General features: G+C 49.3%; 2 protein-coding genes across 3 annotated transcripts; one reads left to right on the forward strand and one right to left on the reverse strand.

Moving 5' to 3' along the window:
• Window positions 1-2,821: 2,821 nt before the first annotated feature.
• NOXO1 (NADPH oxidase organizer 1) lies at window positions 2,822-7,520 on the forward strand. Its single transcript, XM_050906108.1, has 8 exons — window positions 2,822-2,857; window positions 3,322-3,402; window positions 3,516-3,591; window positions 4,087-4,267; window positions 4,532-4,725; window positions 4,960-5,073; window positions 5,363-5,480; window positions 5,750-7,520. Exons 1-8 carry the CDS (start codon window positions 2,837-2,839, stop codon window positions 6,402-6,404), a joined length of 1,440 nt encoding a protein of 479 aa, XP_050762065.1. The 5' UTR covers window positions 2,822-2,836; the 3' UTR covers window positions 6,405-7,520.
• Window positions 7,521-7,948: 428 nt separating this feature from the next.
• Window positions 7,949-18,664, reverse strand: TBL3 (transducin beta like 3). Of its 2 annotated transcripts, XM_050905850.1 has the most exons (22): window positions 18,610-18,664; window positions 18,420-18,471; window positions 18,242-18,334; window positions 17,913-17,960; window positions 17,472-17,613; window positions 16,876-16,960; window positions 16,241-16,408; window positions 15,825-15,900; window positions 15,277-15,373; window positions 14,651-14,847; window positions 14,129-14,270; window positions 13,583-13,641; window positions 12,943-13,046; window positions 12,116-12,266; window positions 11,741-11,971; window positions 10,887-10,957; window positions 10,318-10,474; window positions 9,837-9,895; window positions 9,235-9,338; window positions 8,924-8,995; window positions 8,337-8,495; window positions 7,949-8,177 (listed from the first exon to the last, which is right to left on the reverse strand). In XM_050905850.1, the coding sequence occupies exons 1-22, from the start codon at window positions 18,648-18,650 to the stop codon at window positions 8,065-8,067; spliced, it is 2,421 nt and encodes an 806-aa protein (XP_050761807.1). In that variant the 5' UTR covers window positions 18,651-18,664; the 3' UTR covers window positions 7,949-8,064. The 2 variants fall into 2 exon arrangements, with proteins under 2 accessions (XP_050761807.1, XP_050761808.1); XM_050905851.1 differs by lacking the exon at window positions 8,337-8,495.
• Window positions 18,665-18,763: the final 99 nt, after the last annotated feature.

Here is an 18,763-nt window from a genome sequence, read left to right on the forward strand (position 1 = left end):
GACATGGTAGTAGTAGAAGATGCAAAGTAAACTTGACAATATCAGGAAAATGGTGTTTTGTTCTGTTTTTTTGTATGTTTGCTCAAATATATCCCGCAAAGAAGTGGAATTAATGGCCTCTTCTAATCAGTTATCCATCCTTCCCAACAGAAATGGCCCTGACCCGTCAGGGTTTTGGGAAGGAGGTGCAGCAACGCTGTTGAGGAGCGCCTGTGCTGATCCAGAGGCAATCTGGCACGGCCCTTCCTTCGGTTTCGCAGATAGCGTTACTTTAGACTAACATGACGTGACTCACTAGATCAATCTTTTGAGCAGACAGTTTCTTGACATCAAACTTGACAACAACAAGGCAACGCTACTGCTGTCACAACTGCAGAGCCTTGAACTGAGCTCTCCGGGATGACACCAGAAGTGTTGCTATGTCTGAGTAGTGCCGGGCCATTCTCCCCCCATACCTCTGTTCTGCATTGCAGTGACCTTTGCTCCTGCAAGATGCTTTCTCAATAACTAATTATTGAGTTTTGAGTGGTTTTCCTCATACTTTGCTTTACCCGAGATCCCTGTCACCAGCCAATCATCTCCCCCAGAAAATCGGCTCTCCGAACTGCATGGCTGGCTCTTCAGCCTCAGGTGACTTGCAAACCTCCATGTAGTTTCACCTTCCTGTTGTAACATTTGATTATCTGTTTCCCACGTCCCCCTTCTGCCTGAATTCCCTGAAAACGGTGAAATACGGCAAAGCTTTTGGAACTAGCAATTGCCAAGGCTGTTTCCTACTCTTTTTGTTTTCACCGACACCACTGACGTGGAGCGATGTGCTATCATCTGAACCTCCCCTGGCCACCTCCTGTGCATACAGAGATTGCAGCTCCTCTAAGATCTGGATTGTCTTTGGCTTTTCCCATTCAGGGTAAATATGTTTAAACCTTTACACTCTTGGAAATACATTGTGTTTTGTGTTTGCTCTGAGATAGGAAACCAAGCAAATGTACTTTGTTGAGAGTCTGGGTTCCAGCTATTTCTGAGAAACACGTAACAAAGCCATGTAAAGGCGAGCTTGGCCCTGGCTCGGCTGCCCAGAAGCCTGTGAGCGTGGGTATGACGACAAGCAGTCGTGAAGGGTTTTGCCACCTCGGAGACTGGTAGCTTCTAGATAAGCACGATCGTAAAGAATAAACTCGCTGGATGAAGTGATTTCCTCTCTCTCCACAAAAACCTTACCTCTTGAGCCAGGTAGATTTAACAGCACGTGCTTTTGCTGGACCCTTTGTGAACAGCGGGATGCAGGGTCCAGTCCCGGGGCTGTTGAGGGCAGCGAGCTGCTTTGCATCGCCTTTCCGCAGGGCAGCTCCTGTCTGGCTTCAGGAGCCAGGAAGTGCCCTGGAGATGCCATCAAAGGGGTTTTCCCACCCAACCTGCACTCAGGACCGAGGTGCGCTCTGTATAACTTTCCCTTCCCAACGGAAGACAGATATCCAACAGCAATAGACCGAACGGCAACGAGAACACTTCCTTTGTCCCCAGAAACTGCCATCCTGCTGTGCAGGAGCAGCCTCACGTGCTCATGAAACGCAAACCAAGGCCCTGCTCACCATATTTTCTGGCCATCCAGAAGGAATTTCGTTTGGCTTCCTATTCAGATTCGGGGTGTGGGGGGGTTGGTAGATGAAAAAATCATCCGCAGCCATTGCTGAGGGTTTTAAGAAGCCAGGTGTAACTGGAAAATGAAAGGGAAGGCAGGGCTGAGCCTCTCAATTTGGCCTCCAATAATGATAATGATTCCATTTAGGCTTTATCAAAGAGGAGAGGGAGGGAGGACGGAGAAGGCGGTTTGATCACACGGATGCCCATCAGCCAAGTCATAACCCTGAGGCATGCTAAGCAGTTCAGTGAAAGGACAGGCTTTCCAGGGCTGTAATTACTGGTCCTGCAGTGCCTCCGGGCAGTGGGAGCTGGCCCATGGGAAGAGCTGCTGGTCGCGCTGGGTGGGTATGGACACCTGGCTCGATGGGGCCAGAGCACAAGGCACTTGGAGCTGAGTCTCCGTCGCATATTTACACCTGAGAAGCTTTGGGACTTTTTCAGTTACAGCCCGGGGGATGCATTTGTTCATCCTTTGCTCCGGCAACGTTGGCATCAGCATCTCCCACTGATTTCTGAGCGCGTGCAAATATTGATATAGCTACCAGAAATCCATTTAAAGTGAAGTATCTTAGCAGATGGGACAAAGCAGTAAAGAAAAGAGATTTGTAACAGCTAACACACATCAAGTTGTGCCCGACTCGTGCTTTACAACCAGCCATATTCTTAATCAGTTTTTGGGCCAAGCCGCAGGCAACTCCGAGAGGCACGTTCGTGCAATATAGCCATAAACGCAACACGTCCGTCCCCCGAAACTCACTTCAGTTCACAGCAGGTATTGCTGCCCCGGTGACCTCCCCGACACCCAGGGACGATAAACCGACCCAGCCGCAGGGCCAGGCTCGCTTACCGGCATTACTCTAGTAAGGATGTGATAAGATGATTCTCCTCCCCACCTCTCTGAACTATGCCCCTGCCATCTGCGCTCCGGCGTATTTGCACGTTACAAGCAGCCGGGGCAGGTAAAAGGCACGTGGTAGTTTGCCAAATTACGGAATTTCTGCCAGCGTTACCGGGCGGAGGAGGAAACGTGGGAACGCCTGCGCCCTGCCTCCCGCTCCAGCCTATTTAACCAGGGGAGTCGTGCCCGGAGCCGCATCTCTGCTCAGCCTCCAGCTGCCCTGGGGAGGGAGGAGCAGGCTCGGGGAAGATGAGCTGCGGCAGGTACCCAGTGGATGTGAAGGCTGTAGGCTTGATGCAATGCAGAAAGCAGAAGGTACTTTAACGGGGTTTTTGTTGGATTTTTTTTCCCCCCCCTCCTTAAATATTTACCAATTGGGAAACTAGAGGGCTTTTTGAGTTACTCTTACAGGGGTACACTTGCTCATTTCCCTGCAGTGTCGGGATTAGAGCCTTGTGATCTAGCACAGGGGTCTCTTGAACTTGTTTTTTAATGGTCTTAATATCATAAGAAAATGGTTATCTTGGATTCTGCTGTCTTTGTCTTCACAGTGTCATAAAATTCTTCTGGTTTCAACAAGGATTACCCATTTGGGGTCCTAAAATGAAGGAAATATTTTTGTAGGTTTAATGTTTAATTTAATTTTTTAATGTGACAGTCTTGCAGCCTGAAGCCAGAACTAAGCCACAGGTCCTGGCAAATGCTGATTGCTTGAAAGCATCCAATATCGAACATTGTAACTTAAAAAAATGCACTTCTTTTCCCTTTTGTTTTTCCAGAACTACATGATGTTTGTGTCTTGGTCAGATCAGAACAACATTCTCATCTACCGGACATTTGAAGACTTTAAGAGATTCCATGTAAGTGAATATTTCCCTGAAAATAGGATTCCTGTCCTGGGGAGGGGGGAAGGAGCCCAGCCGTGTGTCGGGGCCGTGAAGAATCACTATTCTCTCCTTCTCCTCGCTTTTAGAAAGAGCTGAAGAAAAAATTCCCCATCGAGAGCGGCTCACTCAGGAGATCTGACCGGACAATACCCAGGTTTAAAGGTAAGGAGAACAAATCTCTGATGGACCAACAAACACGACAGAGCCGTTGGGGACAGTCGTAACTGATGACATAGACTTCTGTCTCTGAGTCTGACCTTCCTCTGGAACAGATTAACAGCTTAATTAATGGTACTGCTGGGTTACATCAATGTGCTTGGGTCTGTCACTGACTTAAAATAACCCAGAAAGACTTTTTTTCTTTATATAGATAATTGCACTTGGTAAAGTAATATTACACGTTAAACATTGGCCCAGAGCCCCTTGCAACATTTAAGTGTGAACAAAGATAAATTTTAGATATTCAAAAATCGTATCAGGCGCTATTAAAAATGATAGGGAGGCAGAGGCAGCTGCTGTCTCGGCTTCTTACAGTTTGGGCTTGTGTGGGGAAGGGTGGTAGGCGAGGGCACCCCTGTGTTCAGGCAAAAGATGCTGCTCTCAAGGCATCCAGATCCGTTGTTGTCTTACACCAACTTTGCTTTTGTTATTTTAAAGATGCAAACGTGAAGCAGAGGAAGAGTGGGAAGCTGAGCAGGTGCCTGGAGATACTGAAACTGCTGGAGACTTACTCCCAGGAGCTGCTGAAAACGGATGCTAAAATCTCCCAGGGTGAAGACGTGATTCAGTTTTTCAAGGCACAGACCCAAGACCTAGATCCCTCCTTTCCTGAAAACAGGTATGAAATCATATTTGTACTTTTTGTTTGCATGTGTCTTCATGAAACAGAAATGTTATGGAATATGGGTAGAAGAGAAACAGTGGTTACATACCGGGGCAGCAGAGCAAGGAAGTTCTACTGAATGCTTTAATACATGTTTATGTTGTTTCTGATGCCTAAGCTTTTCTTAGCCTACTGCATAGACAATTTTACCAAAATTAATACTAAATTTAACCTTCCATGTGAGTTTTCAGTAAACCGATACTAAACTTTACTTTTCAGTGTTGTGATAATGCCATCAGAAATCGGAGGGGAAAAGAAAAACCAGCCGCAGCAGCAGCTCTCCTCTATTACACATCCCCAGGCATCCCAGAGCTACAGATGCATCGAAACCTTTGAAACCAAAGACACAAAGAACAAGACTTTCAAAGTCGCCAAGAAGGAAATCATTGAAGTGTTAATCAAGGACATGACTGGTATGTTTGATAGGGATTCTTCAGTTTCAGGAAAGGATGGTGTAGATTGATTCATAGCTTGGCAAATCCCGAGTCGGTAGCATCACGGGTGCGGGTGCAGGCACTGAGCTGCTCTGCAGAATGTCCCTCCTGTCTCTTGTGGCAGAGCAGTCCCTACCCAGGGATTATGGTCATCCGTCTACTTGCAGGCTGTGAAAAACCTTTTTTTTTTTTTTTTTTTGCTGTTTGCTGTAGGATGGTGGCTAGTGGAAAACGCAGACAAGCAAATAGCCTGGTTCCCAGCCTCGTACCTGGAAGAGATTGACATCCACAAGGACATCCAGCATGCCTTGAGCTCAAACGAGGAGGGTAAGTCTGCTTCTGATCCCTGGGACCCCACGTTCCTCCTTCAAAAAAATGAGTTCTGCAAAAAACCCACCACTTTAACCACTGCTTGGAGTTCCTGCCTGGATCTGTGGAGCTCCAACTTTTCCGATCAGCTCTGCCACCAGTTGTGGGTCTCTGAGCAAATCAGTCGCTCACAGGGACGCTTGCCCCGCAGCTCTCGCTTGCTCCCCAGGGCTGCCGAGCTGGTCTCTCAGGGGGACAGAAGCATTTTCTCCACAAGGCAAAACCGACCTTCCCCTTCTCTCTGCAGGCAGCCTGTACTTTGTTGTGCGGCCCTATGAGTCTCAGAAGGCAGACGAGCTCTCGCTGAACAACGGCATCGTCGTCGAGGTGGTCAGGAAATCTGACAACGGCTGGTGGCTGATCCGGTAAGGAGGCTTTTCCGAAGCTCTCGTTCCCTGAGGCAGCCGGTTACCGGCTGCAGGTGCTTCTCGCCTGCTCCTCCCCAAGCGGGGCGCAGAGAAGCTCCCCCTGGGTTGGCTGCCCTTGCCTAGGGACGGTTTTCCCCTTCCTCATGCCCCGTGTACAGCATTGGGCTGAGTCCTCACCTGCTTCCCCCGGGTGCTCTGCTCCCTCCCCTTGGTCTGAGCTGGGAGAAGGGCTCTTCTCAGTGTTGCTTTTCATCCTTCCCTCTCAGATACAACGGCAGTACCGGCTACATGCCCTCCATGTGCCTCCAGCCCTACAAGAATCCTCACCACAAGCTCCAGACCATCATAAGCTGCGGGCTCAACGTCTCCACCCCAAACCTCTGCTCCTCCCTGATGGCTCCCCAGCCCCAAGGTGAGGCTGCGGCACAGCACAGGGTGCAGGCTTGCTCTTCCTTTGACCGGACTGAAGAGGAAGAGAACTCTCTGAGAAGCAGATCGAGGTCTCTGCCCAGGGCCAGCTCCACCCCGGACCTGGAGTCAGACAGCTTGTCCCTCAGCTCGGGGAGCAGCAGCGAGCGGGACGGCCGGCTGAGCTGGAAGCCTGAATTGTCAAGATCTCTGCCCGAAGTCGAGCAGGCCAGGAGCTCTCCCCTGGGGCATGCCTTGGCCACGCAGAGCAGCAAGTCTCCACACCTCACCCACAAGGACAGGAACGATTCTGGCTTTGTGGAGTCATCTGCAGCTGATCTCAGTTACTCCCTCACTGACCCAGACTTGGCCACTTGTGTCCCCAAGGTGCCCATCCGCCCCTCAGCCCACGAGATCCTCCAGAAGTGCAGCACCGTCACGAAGCGAGCCGTGCAGCAGTCCTCCTCCCGGCCGGCCCTCCGGGCTCTGCTCCCTCTCGCGAGCATGCACTAGTGCCCCCGGGGCAGGGGGCACGGACCTGGGCCCTGGGCCAGCACCACAACCGAGAGCCAGGCACTCTCCTCGCCCAAGTCCCCCAGGAGCCGCGGGCAGCGGCGCGGGAGTGTCAGGGCTCGGGACTGTCGCTTTCCGAGGACACGGTTAGATCCGGAGGAACACGCATGCAGACATTGCTTCCCTGAGTAACGCCGATTCGTGCTGCAGCTTGCACAGGGAGGCCGGGAAACCAGGAGAGGATTTAGTGCTATAACTTATCAGGGGAGTCCCGGCAGCTGCGGATCTGGCAGCTCCTGTGTCAGTTAGAGGTCACTTCAGACCCAGTTAGTTCTCCCTCAGGCAGGTATTTATCCTGCAAGGTAGTATGTGAAAATTTCACAATCGTTCTCGGGTTATTCCCCCGACGGGGCTGGCCAGCAGCGTGCTGCAGCCACCCTGGAGAGCAGGGGCGTGCAACCCAGACAGAGTAAGTGACAGAGTCACCCACGAGATCCAGAGCTACGGTTATTGGTATCGGGTAGGGGTGGGATGGTGCAGCCACGTGCATGTCATCTGAACCCCCTGTTTTATATATATTTTTTAAACTCTTTGATTTTTGGTGGTTTTTGGGGTTTTGGGTGTTTTTTTTTTTCAAGGTTAAATCAACTTGGCTAGTGGAGAACTGGCCATCAAATATATGAATCGGCTCGATCTGCTGAATGGCTGTGAGAACAAAAAAAACCCTGTTGGCTAGGAACCTCATCTCTGACCGTTCCCTGCAGTGATGTCTGTGCAGGCACAGAAACAGAAATGGTTGCAGTACAGCTTGTTTCCCAACCGGGTAAGGGGGCCAGAGCTCATTTTTGTGAACAAACCATTCCCCTTTCAAGGGGGTCTGATAGTTACTGAAACTCACAGCAATCCTCATCCTAAACTCATTTGCTAGAATTGAGTTAGAAAAATAGTTATAGGAAAACTTAAGACTTTTATATTGATTGCTACCTTTAATTTTAATTATTTCTCCAGGTATCTTAATTTTTTTTTTAAACAAGCAATTTAACCAACTTGTGAGGTGCTTCTGTTGTTCTAAATTTTATACCTTTTTGTCTCTAAAATAAAATACACTTAAATATCTACAAAGTCTGCTTGTTTTTTATACTTCAAAAATCTGCTAGCTGGGGAATTAAAATTACACTTATCTCCCTCCCAGGTGGTAACGTTTGGGGCAGGCACAGGCGAGAGACCTGCCTTGGCCCAGGCTGCGTTTTGCCCAAGCAAAGAAAATATTCCATGACACAACACTGAGCAATACACGCTGCCTAGCTGGGCTTTGCGGTACGATATGACATTGCCAGTAGTCTCTCTCAACTCCGTAAAGTCTTTAAATCCCCAGGAAAGACCGTTCAGAGCCAGGTTCTGCCTTTTCTCCAAACGAAGTGCTGTTTAAGTGTCTGGGCCTGAAAATTCAGGGTGTGAAAATACAAAGGGAAACCACAGCTCGGCCAAAGAAATGACCTTTTCCTCTCACTAAGCCCCATGGAGACTGAATGCTGGACTTGTTGTAGAAATTCAAACTTTAAAAATTTATTATAAAATACAGGAATAGTCCAGTTGCCATACCTGGCGGGAAAGCAGTTCAGACTCTGCCCTCCGGAAAGAGCAGCTGGGGGGAGGAGGGTCACAAAGCCATGTCTTCCTGCTGGGACGCGTCAGCCAGCCTCATGTTTTGCCACATGAAATCAATGAACATGGAGGCCTGTAGCAATCGGCTCAGCCTCTGAAAATGGCGCTCTGCAAAGAGAGAAATGCAATGATTAGCATCACAGGAGAGCAAGCTCACCAGCACGGGGTGCGAAAACCTCTCTTCTCTTCAGACCAAGGCAAACAGGGAATATTCGCAACACAGGAGGAGACTTCAGGCTCACAGCCCGGCCCTGCAGCGTGACTCACTGGTGTAAGGCAGCAGGGACTCCACAGCAGATTTAATGCCCGAGTACTGCAGGAGGTTGTCCGGTGCTTCGTGCTTCAGGAGGGTTTCAACGACAGCCTGGGCTTCGTGGCAGTTTCGAGAGTTTGTATTCCACGTCACCAAGAACGTTAACACTGCCTCTAGGGAGGAAGGAAATTTGTACATGCCGGCTGGGCCATGGGCGCCGGCACGCAGGAGATGCCAAGTTAGAACGCGTCTCTTCTTGTCTTACAGAGCGGTTCAGCTCCCACACACCGTGACTGACGAGCCCAGAGGGGCAGAACAACTACACACAGAACCGTTTGTTGAGCTGTCGCGGGGACATCCTAAACAAAGCGGGCGGCAAGGCCAGGCAAAGCCACTCACACAAGCTCAGAGCGGTTGCTGGTGCGCACCACGAGCAGCACCGTAACAAAGCGGCTGGCCCTGGGCAGCAGTCCTGCTTGAGGGTGGTGGGAGCTCCGTGGTAAATGCTGAGTCTAGGGAGATTCTTCTCCTTTTAATTTCAGTTGAGAAAACAAGCCCCTAACCTGAAAGGTTTTAGCGCTTAAACCATCTTGCAACAAACCTTTCTGATCCTTCCGGAGCCGAACAATGTTCTCTTCCAAGTGCTTTCTCCCGTCAGTTTCCTTGAGGATGGCTGCAGGAAAGAGAAAGGAATAGTCCATGCAAGAGCCCAGCCCACGCACCCACGGGCTGAGAGCAGGGAGACCATTTGTTACCTCGGGCGATTTCACTTAGGAAAACGGGAGTCATAAAAGAAAGGGAAAGCTGAGGCTTTCAGACAATTAGACTTTGTAGTCGTTTATCTACCTGGAAGAGATGTTCTGGAAAGCAGAGAGGGCAGAAAAATGCCTTCAGAGCATAACGTGAACTCACCTTTGACCACCATCAACACTGTGTGCGGACGATCCAGAGAAATTGCCAACCCCAAAGCTTTGAGATATCTTTTCTCATGAAGCAGGTTGGAAAGCTCTTGCTCTCTGGAAAACAAATCAGGGTCAAGAGAGTGAGACAAATATTTGGTCGGTGGAAAAAAAACGCTATACAGAAAGTAGCGGATTTGGCAAGAATAGTGTGCAGAGGTTTAATGCCAGGAAGTTAATACTGCTTGCCAGTGAATGCCTCGGTGCCCTCATTGTGCAGATAATCACCCTGGCACGTTCGCGGGCTCCCTGAACTATTCAGAGCTGGCTGAAGCAGGAGAAAGTGAAAGCAGGTTTCAGCGGTTTGGCTTTGCTTATCTTAGCGGTGCATAAACATGAAACTAATCAATTGTCAAGCTGACACTATTATAAGCAAGGCTTTGCAGGAACCAAAGATAAACTATGAAGTAGAAGAGACTACTGTGCCTTGACAGCCTCTAAATAGCTAAACGATGTAGTATTCGGATTAGAGGGAGCTGGATGGCTCCAGGTGTGGACAGTTTCACTGGACAGAGTTTGCCTTTCACAGCTCATTATTGCACAAGATCAACTTACTTCATAATCTGCTCCTCCTGTTTAGCTTGCGCTTCTTTCTCTTCAATTTCAGTGACATCCTATTAAAAAACCAGGATACAACTTTGTCCAGTCTTGCTTTAATACAGATGAATTTTGATTTAGCCATCAAGCGATCAGGAGACCAGTTTCTGCAGCAAGATCTCTACATCAAGTAATTTAAGCGTTAAATCCAGCAACTTGCAACTTCCCTCCAAACCACCTTTAGAACACCAGCACCGGGCAGGCTGCTAAGGCCCATCTGCTGTTCCTTTTGCAACATCAACCGAGGAAATACAGTACGGCCAAAAAAAACCCCAACCCCCAAGATATGCCTTACTGACCCAATTTCAAAGTGCAGAAAATGAGGAGAGCACGTGTCATGCTGGCACAGCGAGGAACAAGCCACTGGGATCCTGAGCTCTCCAACTGCATTCTGATTACTAGCCCAGAGAGGAAACACAGGAAGACCCCGTACGGTTACCTTCCACAGCATGATGCAGGAGTCACTGGATGCCGTCACAACCATATCATCTTGCTTGTTAGAGTGAAGACCCCAGATTTTATCTTCATGACCATCTAACGTTTTCACACACTCATTTGTTTTAATTGTCCAGAGTTTTAAGAGACCATCAGAACCGCTTTTGGAGAGAAAGAAACACAGCAAAAAGAATCACTGGATAGATCCATTCTGGCTCTGCCCCACCTCAAATATCAGATAAACTTGTCCCATTCCAATGCCTTTCAAACAGGAGCAGAATTAACCGAAAATGTCAAGGGCAAGATGCACCCTTAGCTCTGCCTAGCTATAGTGTATGTCACCAACCCAGCAACGTCACAGCAGCTAACCAGAATCCACAGCGTAACTGGAGAAGAGGAAGATAACTCAGCCCCTGCAGAAAGCTTGGCATAAACTTGGCATCTTCCTATCAGTCTTTCCAAAACTAAATCCATTGCACAAGACTCTTCCCTCTTGCTGCTGCTATCAGCCAAAAGATTTCTCTTCTGGTTAGTTTTGGCACCTTCCTCTAGACTCCTTGTGTAGTCGCTTACCTGCTGAGCAGTTGCATTCCTCGGCTTACAAAAATGATCTTCAGTACAGAGGCATCGTGACCTTCAAAGGTCTGGAAAACAGAAAGGAAGCTCAAAAGCGTTAGAGTTGTTGCCTTTTGAGAGAGTCCTCTTTCAAGAGGATAATATTTACTCCTAAAGCCCAAATAGGTAAGTTCCAAAAAGCAGCCTCTATCCTTGGGACTTTTACTGTAGGTTAAAAGGGCAGTAGGAAATGACTTGTCCCCGTACCATTTCTTCAAACAACCTGCTTGCTTAAACTTGTTGGCCAAGGTTGTATTGCAAATGGTCTGAATGGCGACGCCGACTGCATTGGCTGTCTCCCCAAAAGGTCGATTCCCCTGCCACTGCATGAAGCGTGCATTCAGTGAGGTAACACTGCTGGGCAGAACGCGGCACAGAGTTAGCAACTGCCTTCTCACGGTCTTAGTGAGACACTACCGGACTGGAAAGATAGTTCTATGAAAAGCAAGTCTGAAATTTAAACTTGCATGTTTTTCCTTGATGGCCACTGCTGTGTCAGGCAAAGCCAGCTTTCTTTCAATAGCATGAATGTGCTTTTCCCCTGTGATCAACCACGTTGCTCTCTGGTTAGCTAAAAAAGAAAGATCACTTGAGCACTGGGCAGATGCTCTTGTCCTGGAGCTTCGCATGCAGCTCACAGCTCCAAGATCCTGGAGAAAAAGGCTAGACCTGGGTAGCTCTTCCTTCAGCATGGCCATGTTGCTACATTTCAGCTGCATTAACTAGCACCTAACTTTTTTGAAGCAGCCTTAATCAATCCCTGTAGCATGCAAGGGTTGCCTAGAGGAAGGGGCAGTCTGAGTTCTCGTTACCTTCAGACAGCTGAAATCCCGAAGACCCCAAAGCTTCAGGGTCCCATCTGCTGAAGAGGTGCCCAAGACCTGATCCACTGGGGAGAACTGCACACACCAGATTCCACGCTTATGTCCAGTGAAGACACCCAGCAAAGAGCAATCAGAACAGGACCACAGCTTGGCCAGCCGATCCTGCGAGCCTGTGGCAATCAGCTTGTCATTTGGAGAAACTGTCACGCTGTTTATGTCCTAGAGGAGTCACACAAGTACAGAGAGTACCAAGCAGTTTAAGTCTTCGCTCTAGCTGTCGGACAGGTAATAAATGTAGGGTGCAACACAGGAGAGAAAGATTTAAGTACTAAAAGCATGTTCTAACATCAGGTGGAGCTTTACCTTGTCATGACCCCTCTCAGTCACTTTTGCATGAAGGGTTTCTGGACTGGAGATCAAGGCTGCTTTTGCTTTGGAAGTGAGGGATTCCGGGATATTCCAGATCTTGATTGTGCAGTCCTGGCTGCTGGTTACTATGAAGCTTTCTTTCAGTCTGAAAGGGATAAAAATGTCAAGTGTAAGGAAGCAAAACAGGGGCTTCCCCTACACAGACAAAAAGGCCTTCTCCTCCCTTACTGGGATCTACACACATTCAGTCACTCTGCTGGGATGTGAAACAGAGTGCTTTAATGTTTTTTCAAGCTGTCTTTCATTTTACCTAGGTCCCTGGGACAGCCTCCAGCAATTCAGACATTAGCCAAGAGCACTGCTAGCTCTCTGCATTTACAGACAAAGGTATACTGCGGCTCTTGAACAGGCAAGCTGGGCTTCCAGACTGTTAGGCAGCACAAAGAAAGGAGAAGAGCTGATAAACAGACATGCTATTCAAGCAAGCACCTTCATAGACACATTCCCTTCGCTCCCCAACCCTCCTCTCCAGATCACTCAAGCTTTATCTGGCAACTTATCCAGCTGCTGCTCTTTAAGGCAAAACGGGAGTTAGACTGACAAAGAAATGCAAACTTCACAACTTATGGATAGACAGACGTGCATCCAAAAAAAAAGAAATCATCCTTCCTTCAAACTCAGAGCACCATGACAAGCTGGGACCAAGAAGGAGAAACAGCATGGCTCAGAGGCAGGCATCCACCAAAGCGTTCACCCCGAGGATCAGCAAAGCAGCCACGACTCAGGCTTGCAAAGGGAAACCCTTGTCCGATTTTTATTACCTTGAGCAAGAGACAGCGCCTACCCCATGCGCATGACCCAGTCCTTGGGCAACACAGATCACCCTTCCATCTTTGTTCATCCGCCAGACTCGAAGGCTTTTGTCCTGTAATGGGAGAGGACAGAAACCGCTGTGCTTGTTTGACAAGTGATCAGTTCCCCATGCATTCACCACATCCGTGAGCCTAACTATTCACTTATTTTCAGGCTTGAACCTTTGCCTGCGTTTATCAGAGCAGGTGAGGGCAGACGCAGCCAAGCAGGGTGCACTGCAGTCTGGGATTCCAGCGTGGAGGTTTAGTTCTGGGTGTATCAGGGCAGTCGGCACCTTTTTTTCCAACACGGTTTTTACGCACAGCTCCCCATCAGTCTCACACTAATGACATCTCTGAACTCTAATGCAAGAGCAAGATGCTTGGAGAACGCGACATCTCCTTTCAGGCTAATAAAATACAATCAATCATGTTTCCCCAGGGACAACGTTAAAAAGGGATAGTGGAAGAACCTTATATTTGGGGGATGTAGCAGACAGGAATTGTGTTTGAACAAAAGCCCTTTCTGGATTGCCAAAAAGGAATACTACTCCGCCCATAAAGATCACTAGAAATTAAGAGGTTCATTAAATGAAGAAAACTAACACACCTTAGCACAGCTGACGAACATCAGGCCTTTTCTGAAGACGTCCAAAGCAAGAATTGTTTCTAAACAGAAGAAGAAAAAACAGCTGGATGCAAAGTAAGACTGAAACAGGACAACAGAAATGTGTGAATTAATGAGTCCACTGCTTACTGACTGGGGGACAGGTCTGGGGCACTCAGGAACATACCCGCACTCACTGCGGAGTCACTGGCTGCTTATGGCACTGGAGTGAGTCTGCAACTTGCAGCCACAAAACTGCATTCAGAGCTTGCACTCACGTACCTACACCTTTAGCTCCGATTTAAATTGATCTCACTGCTAGTGAAAGGGACTGAACTGACAGACCTGGAGAAAGAAAACTAGTGTTTGCAAAACCAGGACAGCACAATATATCCTTTCTCCAGGCAACTCCAAAACCTGTCGTGATGCTGTTCCAAAGAGAACTCAAGGACTCCAGTCTCCACATAAGAGTTGTGAGAGAAGCCGGATAAAGAAATACTTGCGCATCTCCCACCCACCCACCCACCCACCTCAGAGCTGACCACACACCTGTGTGGCCATAGAGGATCTGGCAGTGTGATGTTGCCAGTTCAAACACTTTCAGCTGAGGGCTGTTGGTAGCCACAACAATGTGAGAATCACCAGGCCCGAGGAACTTCACATCCAGAACCTCATCGTTGTAACCTGCAAGCTGAGGATGGCAGAACAGAAAGAGTTTAACAGGGAGAAGTCAGCTGGTTAGAGAAGTACCGAACAGCACCATGCTCAGTGAGGCTGCGTTACTGTTACTTTTCATTTAATACTGCATGTAAAAATCTCATTAGACATAAGCTGGAGCACGGGAGGGATTTCTGGCTAGGCCTGTTCTGCTTTCTTTTTCCTACGGTTGTCTCTGTGCAATATTCCTCCAAACAACCCCGCCAGTGAAATCGGCTTTCCAGCTTGTAACCAAGGAAGAGTTCAAGAACAGGCAGGAGACAAGGGCAGCCCTGGACAAAGCTTTCACCAGAAGCACAGCTGATCCTCAAGGATGGATAAAGGAAGAGGAAAAGGGAGGCTGAGGGTTGTTACCTGCTTCCTGAGCTGAAGAGTTTGAGCGTCATATAAAACAATGTTGTGTTCCACGGACACGGTGACAATCTCATTTCTCTCAGGCACAAGCATGCACTGGGTGAGACTGCGCTCGCTGGCCTCCTCCTTCAACTCAAAGGGCACAGGCTGGGTATATACACAAGCAGCTGTGGCAACTTCCCAAACCTTCAGGATGCCTAACAAAAACGATGATATAAATTATCTGTCAGAGCCACTGTTTTAGATGGTGACTGTCCAAAGAATATAAAACAAACGCTGGCCTTGCCTACTGGAAAAAGCTATGCAGCTTTAAGGCAGGACTGTGAAGAGATCCAATCGCAGTGGCAGGATGGGCCACAAGTTTTTTTCTTCTTCAGTCCAAATCAAACTTTTTTGCACTTTGAAAACATACATAGTTAAAGCTCCACAGCATGCCTGATCAATCCTGCTCGCCCACTATTGTCGGAGGGATCCAGGAGAAGGCTCTGCTCCCCAGCCCTCAGGAGCTCAGCCCAAGGCTTCTGCCACACAAAGAACGCACGTCCCAGGAATAACAGCAATGCAGTGCCTTAAGTACCGTCCTTCCTCAGCCTACAGATCTGGCAGCGACGTGCCAGGACACTCACCTTTGCTGCCAGCTGTGACAAAGTGCAACCCTTGTTTCTTCACACCCAGTTGAGAGAAATCTCCCTTTTCAGGTAACAAGACGGCAGCTTCCACGCTCTGCAAGAGAGTTCGGCCAAACACCAGCTGAGCGCGAGGGACCGGAGTCCCATTTCAACAACCAGAGCTGTGCAACAGTCCGCTAGTGCCGACAGACACACACACACGCTCCACGCTCCACTGCCCCAGATTGCACGGCTACTGAGGACAGGCAGGCAGATACAATGGAGAACAAAGTTTTTACATCACTGCCCTTCCTTCCTCCTCCAGCACCGGGGCAGTGGAGGCAGCGGTGGCATATATTTCCTCAAACTGTCCAGGCATGACCACACCAAGCAAGGAGAGAAAGAAAATAAACAGCTTTAGACACAGAGTCTTAAGGTCTCCGGAAAGTACAGGGAGAGAAACCTGATTTCACAATACATAGGAATCTAAAGAGGGAGAGGTACCGTAGGACCGTGACCTAGAAACTACAAAGGATCTCAAAGGAATAAGTGAAATGCAACTTCACCTCATAGACAGGGACAGTTCGTTTACTTTCTCTGGTTTTCAGGTCCCACACCATGCAGATTTTATCACGGCCGGAACTGCAAGTTAAAAGAGCAGTTTCAGTGCTAAATCCATTCAACTCGGGCTCTGAGAACTTGAGCTCTGAGTGCAAATTTGGAACTGTGGGAGTTCAACACCTCTCTGAAGAGGCCCACGTGAAAGAAAGCACCAGCCCTCCACGTGGCAGCACAGCATGCTGCCAGGAACACAGGTGCTGACACCCTCAGTTACTCACTTGTATGGTCAATCAGAGACCGAACACTCGTAGCAGTCCTCCTCCTCACAGGAGAACCTTCCCAGACCCTACAGAAACACCCAGCCTCTGGCAGGAGGCAGGGTGAACGGGAGAGAAAAGGCTAAGCCTTTGCAAGGTTTTACCTAATGAGCGTGTTTCCATCTGCAAACGCCAGCGAGGTGACAGCACTGAAGTGGCCGTCCAGCGTAGCAACACACTTGCTGGAATTCAGGTCCCAGATGCGGATTTTGTAGTCAATTGAGGAGGAGAAGAGTTGCAGACGAGAGATATCAGGGTGGAACTCAACGAGGCTAGACAGAAGGAGACGCACTTGAACAGGACAGGAATAAGCTATCTGGCATGCCGGCGTTAGCCCAACATTTAAATAAATATACATTCTACACAGAGTTTGACAGATCAATTGACATGAATTTATAAGAGGACTTTCTTTATAGGACTTCATTCCCCTGCCACCCACCAGGAAAATTTACAACTGATCTCTGCCAGTCTTCCCACGTTCTTGAAGTACACCAGTTAGCAAGCACAGGTATTCCATTTAGATCCCAACAAATTTCTTGACCAAACTGTTTCCTCTCTGGGCTAAAGTCAGTCATAGCCCTGCTCCTTCACTAGACATCTCAAAAATCAGGAAGAAGAGCAGCCCAGAACCTGCTCGGAATGGGCCTTTATATTCCGTTAACTCAAGACATTTCACATCAATCCCAGCATCCAAGCACCACGCTAATGCCAGCGACTGACAAATATGACTCGTCCTTACTGTACAACTCCTGAAGATCCTTTTAGGTTGTGCGTGCAGTACTGTTTCATCATATCCCAGATCTTAATGGTGCTGTCACAGCCACCTGGGAAAAGAAGGGCATAGAAGAATGAACTACAGAGGAGAGAGACACAGGAGGTCCAACGTATCAGCAACTGTAAAATGTCATGGGTTGCAAAGGCAGCAGAAAGACAAATGAATCCAATAACAACCACCGACATCAAGAGAAGTCCACGGAGCACCTTACACTCTCAGAGAGCTGGGCAAAACCTGACTGCTCAGTCAAACCTGCAGTACAATGAAGTTACAGGTCATGCCTGACCTCCTCCATCTCCAAGAGTCCCTGTTCTACACCAGGATAACTATGCCGCAGTCTCACAGATGCCTGATTTATCAGCATTTTACTAAGTCTATTTTAGATAGAACATTGAAAGGATCCCTTGTCTGTCAGGACATCGCTTCTGTCTAAGTAAAACCTCTTCTGATGACGTCTGAATTCAGGAGGTCGCTACCTCCAGGTGTCCAGCTGAGCGAAATTATTCAAAAGCAGAAGGGCCACTCATTCCCATCGCGTGACAGTGAAATAGGAACCGTACCGGTGGCTAACAGCGTTGAAGTAGAGTCAAAGGCCATGCTAGCAACCGGCGCTATGTGCACGGCTTTCCACGTGCGAACACACTTGTTCTCTCGCCAGTTCCACTGCTTCAGCAACAGGGCTCGGCTCCCTGTCACGAGGATCTGCGCAAAAGCAAGGCGAAGGAAAGCACGATTAGCGACTAATTAGATTTCAATTTCTTTCAGTGCCCACAGGCAAAGCACAGAAACGCCAGTTGCTACGACACTCCCGAAGCTCAGCCTCTCAGCGTTCCTCCGTCTGACTTGAGCCCAGAAGAGGAGACAGACGGAAGCGCCCGAGAAGCCTCCGCAGAGATCTCTGGAAACGCAGGGCGCTTCCAGGCAGAACAGCCTTCGGTGTTCACTGGCTTTATCAGGAGGCCTGACAGAGCAGCACAGAAAACCACAAAGCAAACACATACCTCATCATCGGGGCTAAGAACAAATGAACTGATGTCCTCTTCGTCATCCTATAAAAACGAAAGGTAAAAAACCCACGGTTAAGCCACCTGCGGAGGGCTCTCAGAGCTCCCTTCTCTGCGTATTTCTGCTGACACTGAGCGCAGCCAGCACCTCCCAGCTGCGCTTGGGGACGACGCAAATAACCTCTGTCTGCCTTCAGAACCGTTCTCCCCCTCCCCTCCATTTCTCACTCTCGGGAGCTTGAGATCAAGAGCGGCGAAGCGCCCCGGGAGCCTCGGCAAACCCTCAGCGGCTTCCTCACCGCTCAGCAGAGGCTGGATCTCCTCACCTGCTGCAGGCTGTGCAGAGCTCCTGTTTCTACATCGATGACGTTCAGCCTGGGCCCGCAGGGGCAAAACATGAACTTTCCATCGCGGTTTATCTGGAGAAAAAGGGAACGGAACCCAGGAACGTTACGGAACCGGGAGACGGGGTATCCCCAAACCTGTGCCTCGCCGCCGCGGTACCTGCACTCGCCCTCCTTTGTAGAAAGGCTCGATTTTCCTCGACACGGCGTAGCTGGAAGAAAAGAGAGAGACGCGCAGACCGGCGGTTAAACCAGAACGGCGGCGGCCCGTTAGCTCCCGCCCGCGCACCCCCAGGGCCCGCGCCGCCGCCACACGCACCCAGCCCCGGCCGCCCCCCCCCGCTCCTCACTTGCTCTTGAAGCGCACGGGGCTGGCGGCGGCCGCCTCCATGTCTGACACCGCCGCGCTCCGCGTGCCGGCCGCTTCCCGGTTGCTACGGGGAGAAGGGCGCTACTTCCGGCGCATTCGAGTGACGCACAGCGCCACGCTGAGGAGGAGACGCT

This window comes from Gymnogyps californianus, chromosome 15 (genome assembly GCF_018139145.2).
Source record: "Gymnogyps californianus isolate 813 chromosome 15, ASM1813914v2, whole genome shotgun sequence".
Taxonomy (NCBI): Eukaryota; Metazoa; Chordata; class Aves; order Accipitriformes; family Cathartidae; genus Gymnogyps; species Gymnogyps californianus.

Coding starts and splice junctions, on each gene's coding strand:
- TBL3 (XM_050905850.1), bottom strand. CDS start 18,650: ATGGAGGCGGCCGCCGCCAGCCCCGTGCGCTTCAAGAGCAA. Junction 16,409..16,875: donor GGATCTTCAGGAGTTGTACA/GTAAGGACGAGT, acceptor CCTTCTGTCTAG/CCTCGTTGAGTTCCACCCTG. Junction 10,958..11,740: donor GGGATTTCAGCTGTCTGAAG/GTAACGAGAACT, acceptor TCTGTTTTCCAG/ACCTTTGAAGGTCACGATGC.
- NOXO1 (XM_050906108.1), top strand. CDS start 2,837: ATGCAATGCAGAAAGCAGAAG. Junction 2,858..3,321: donor TGCAATGCAGAAAGCAGAAG/GTACTTTAACGG, acceptor TTGTTTTTCCAG/AACTACATGATGTTTGTGTC. Junction 3,592..4,086: donor GACAATACCCAGGTTTAAAG/GTAAGGAGAACA, acceptor GTTATTTTAAAG/ATGCAAACGTGAAGCAGAGG.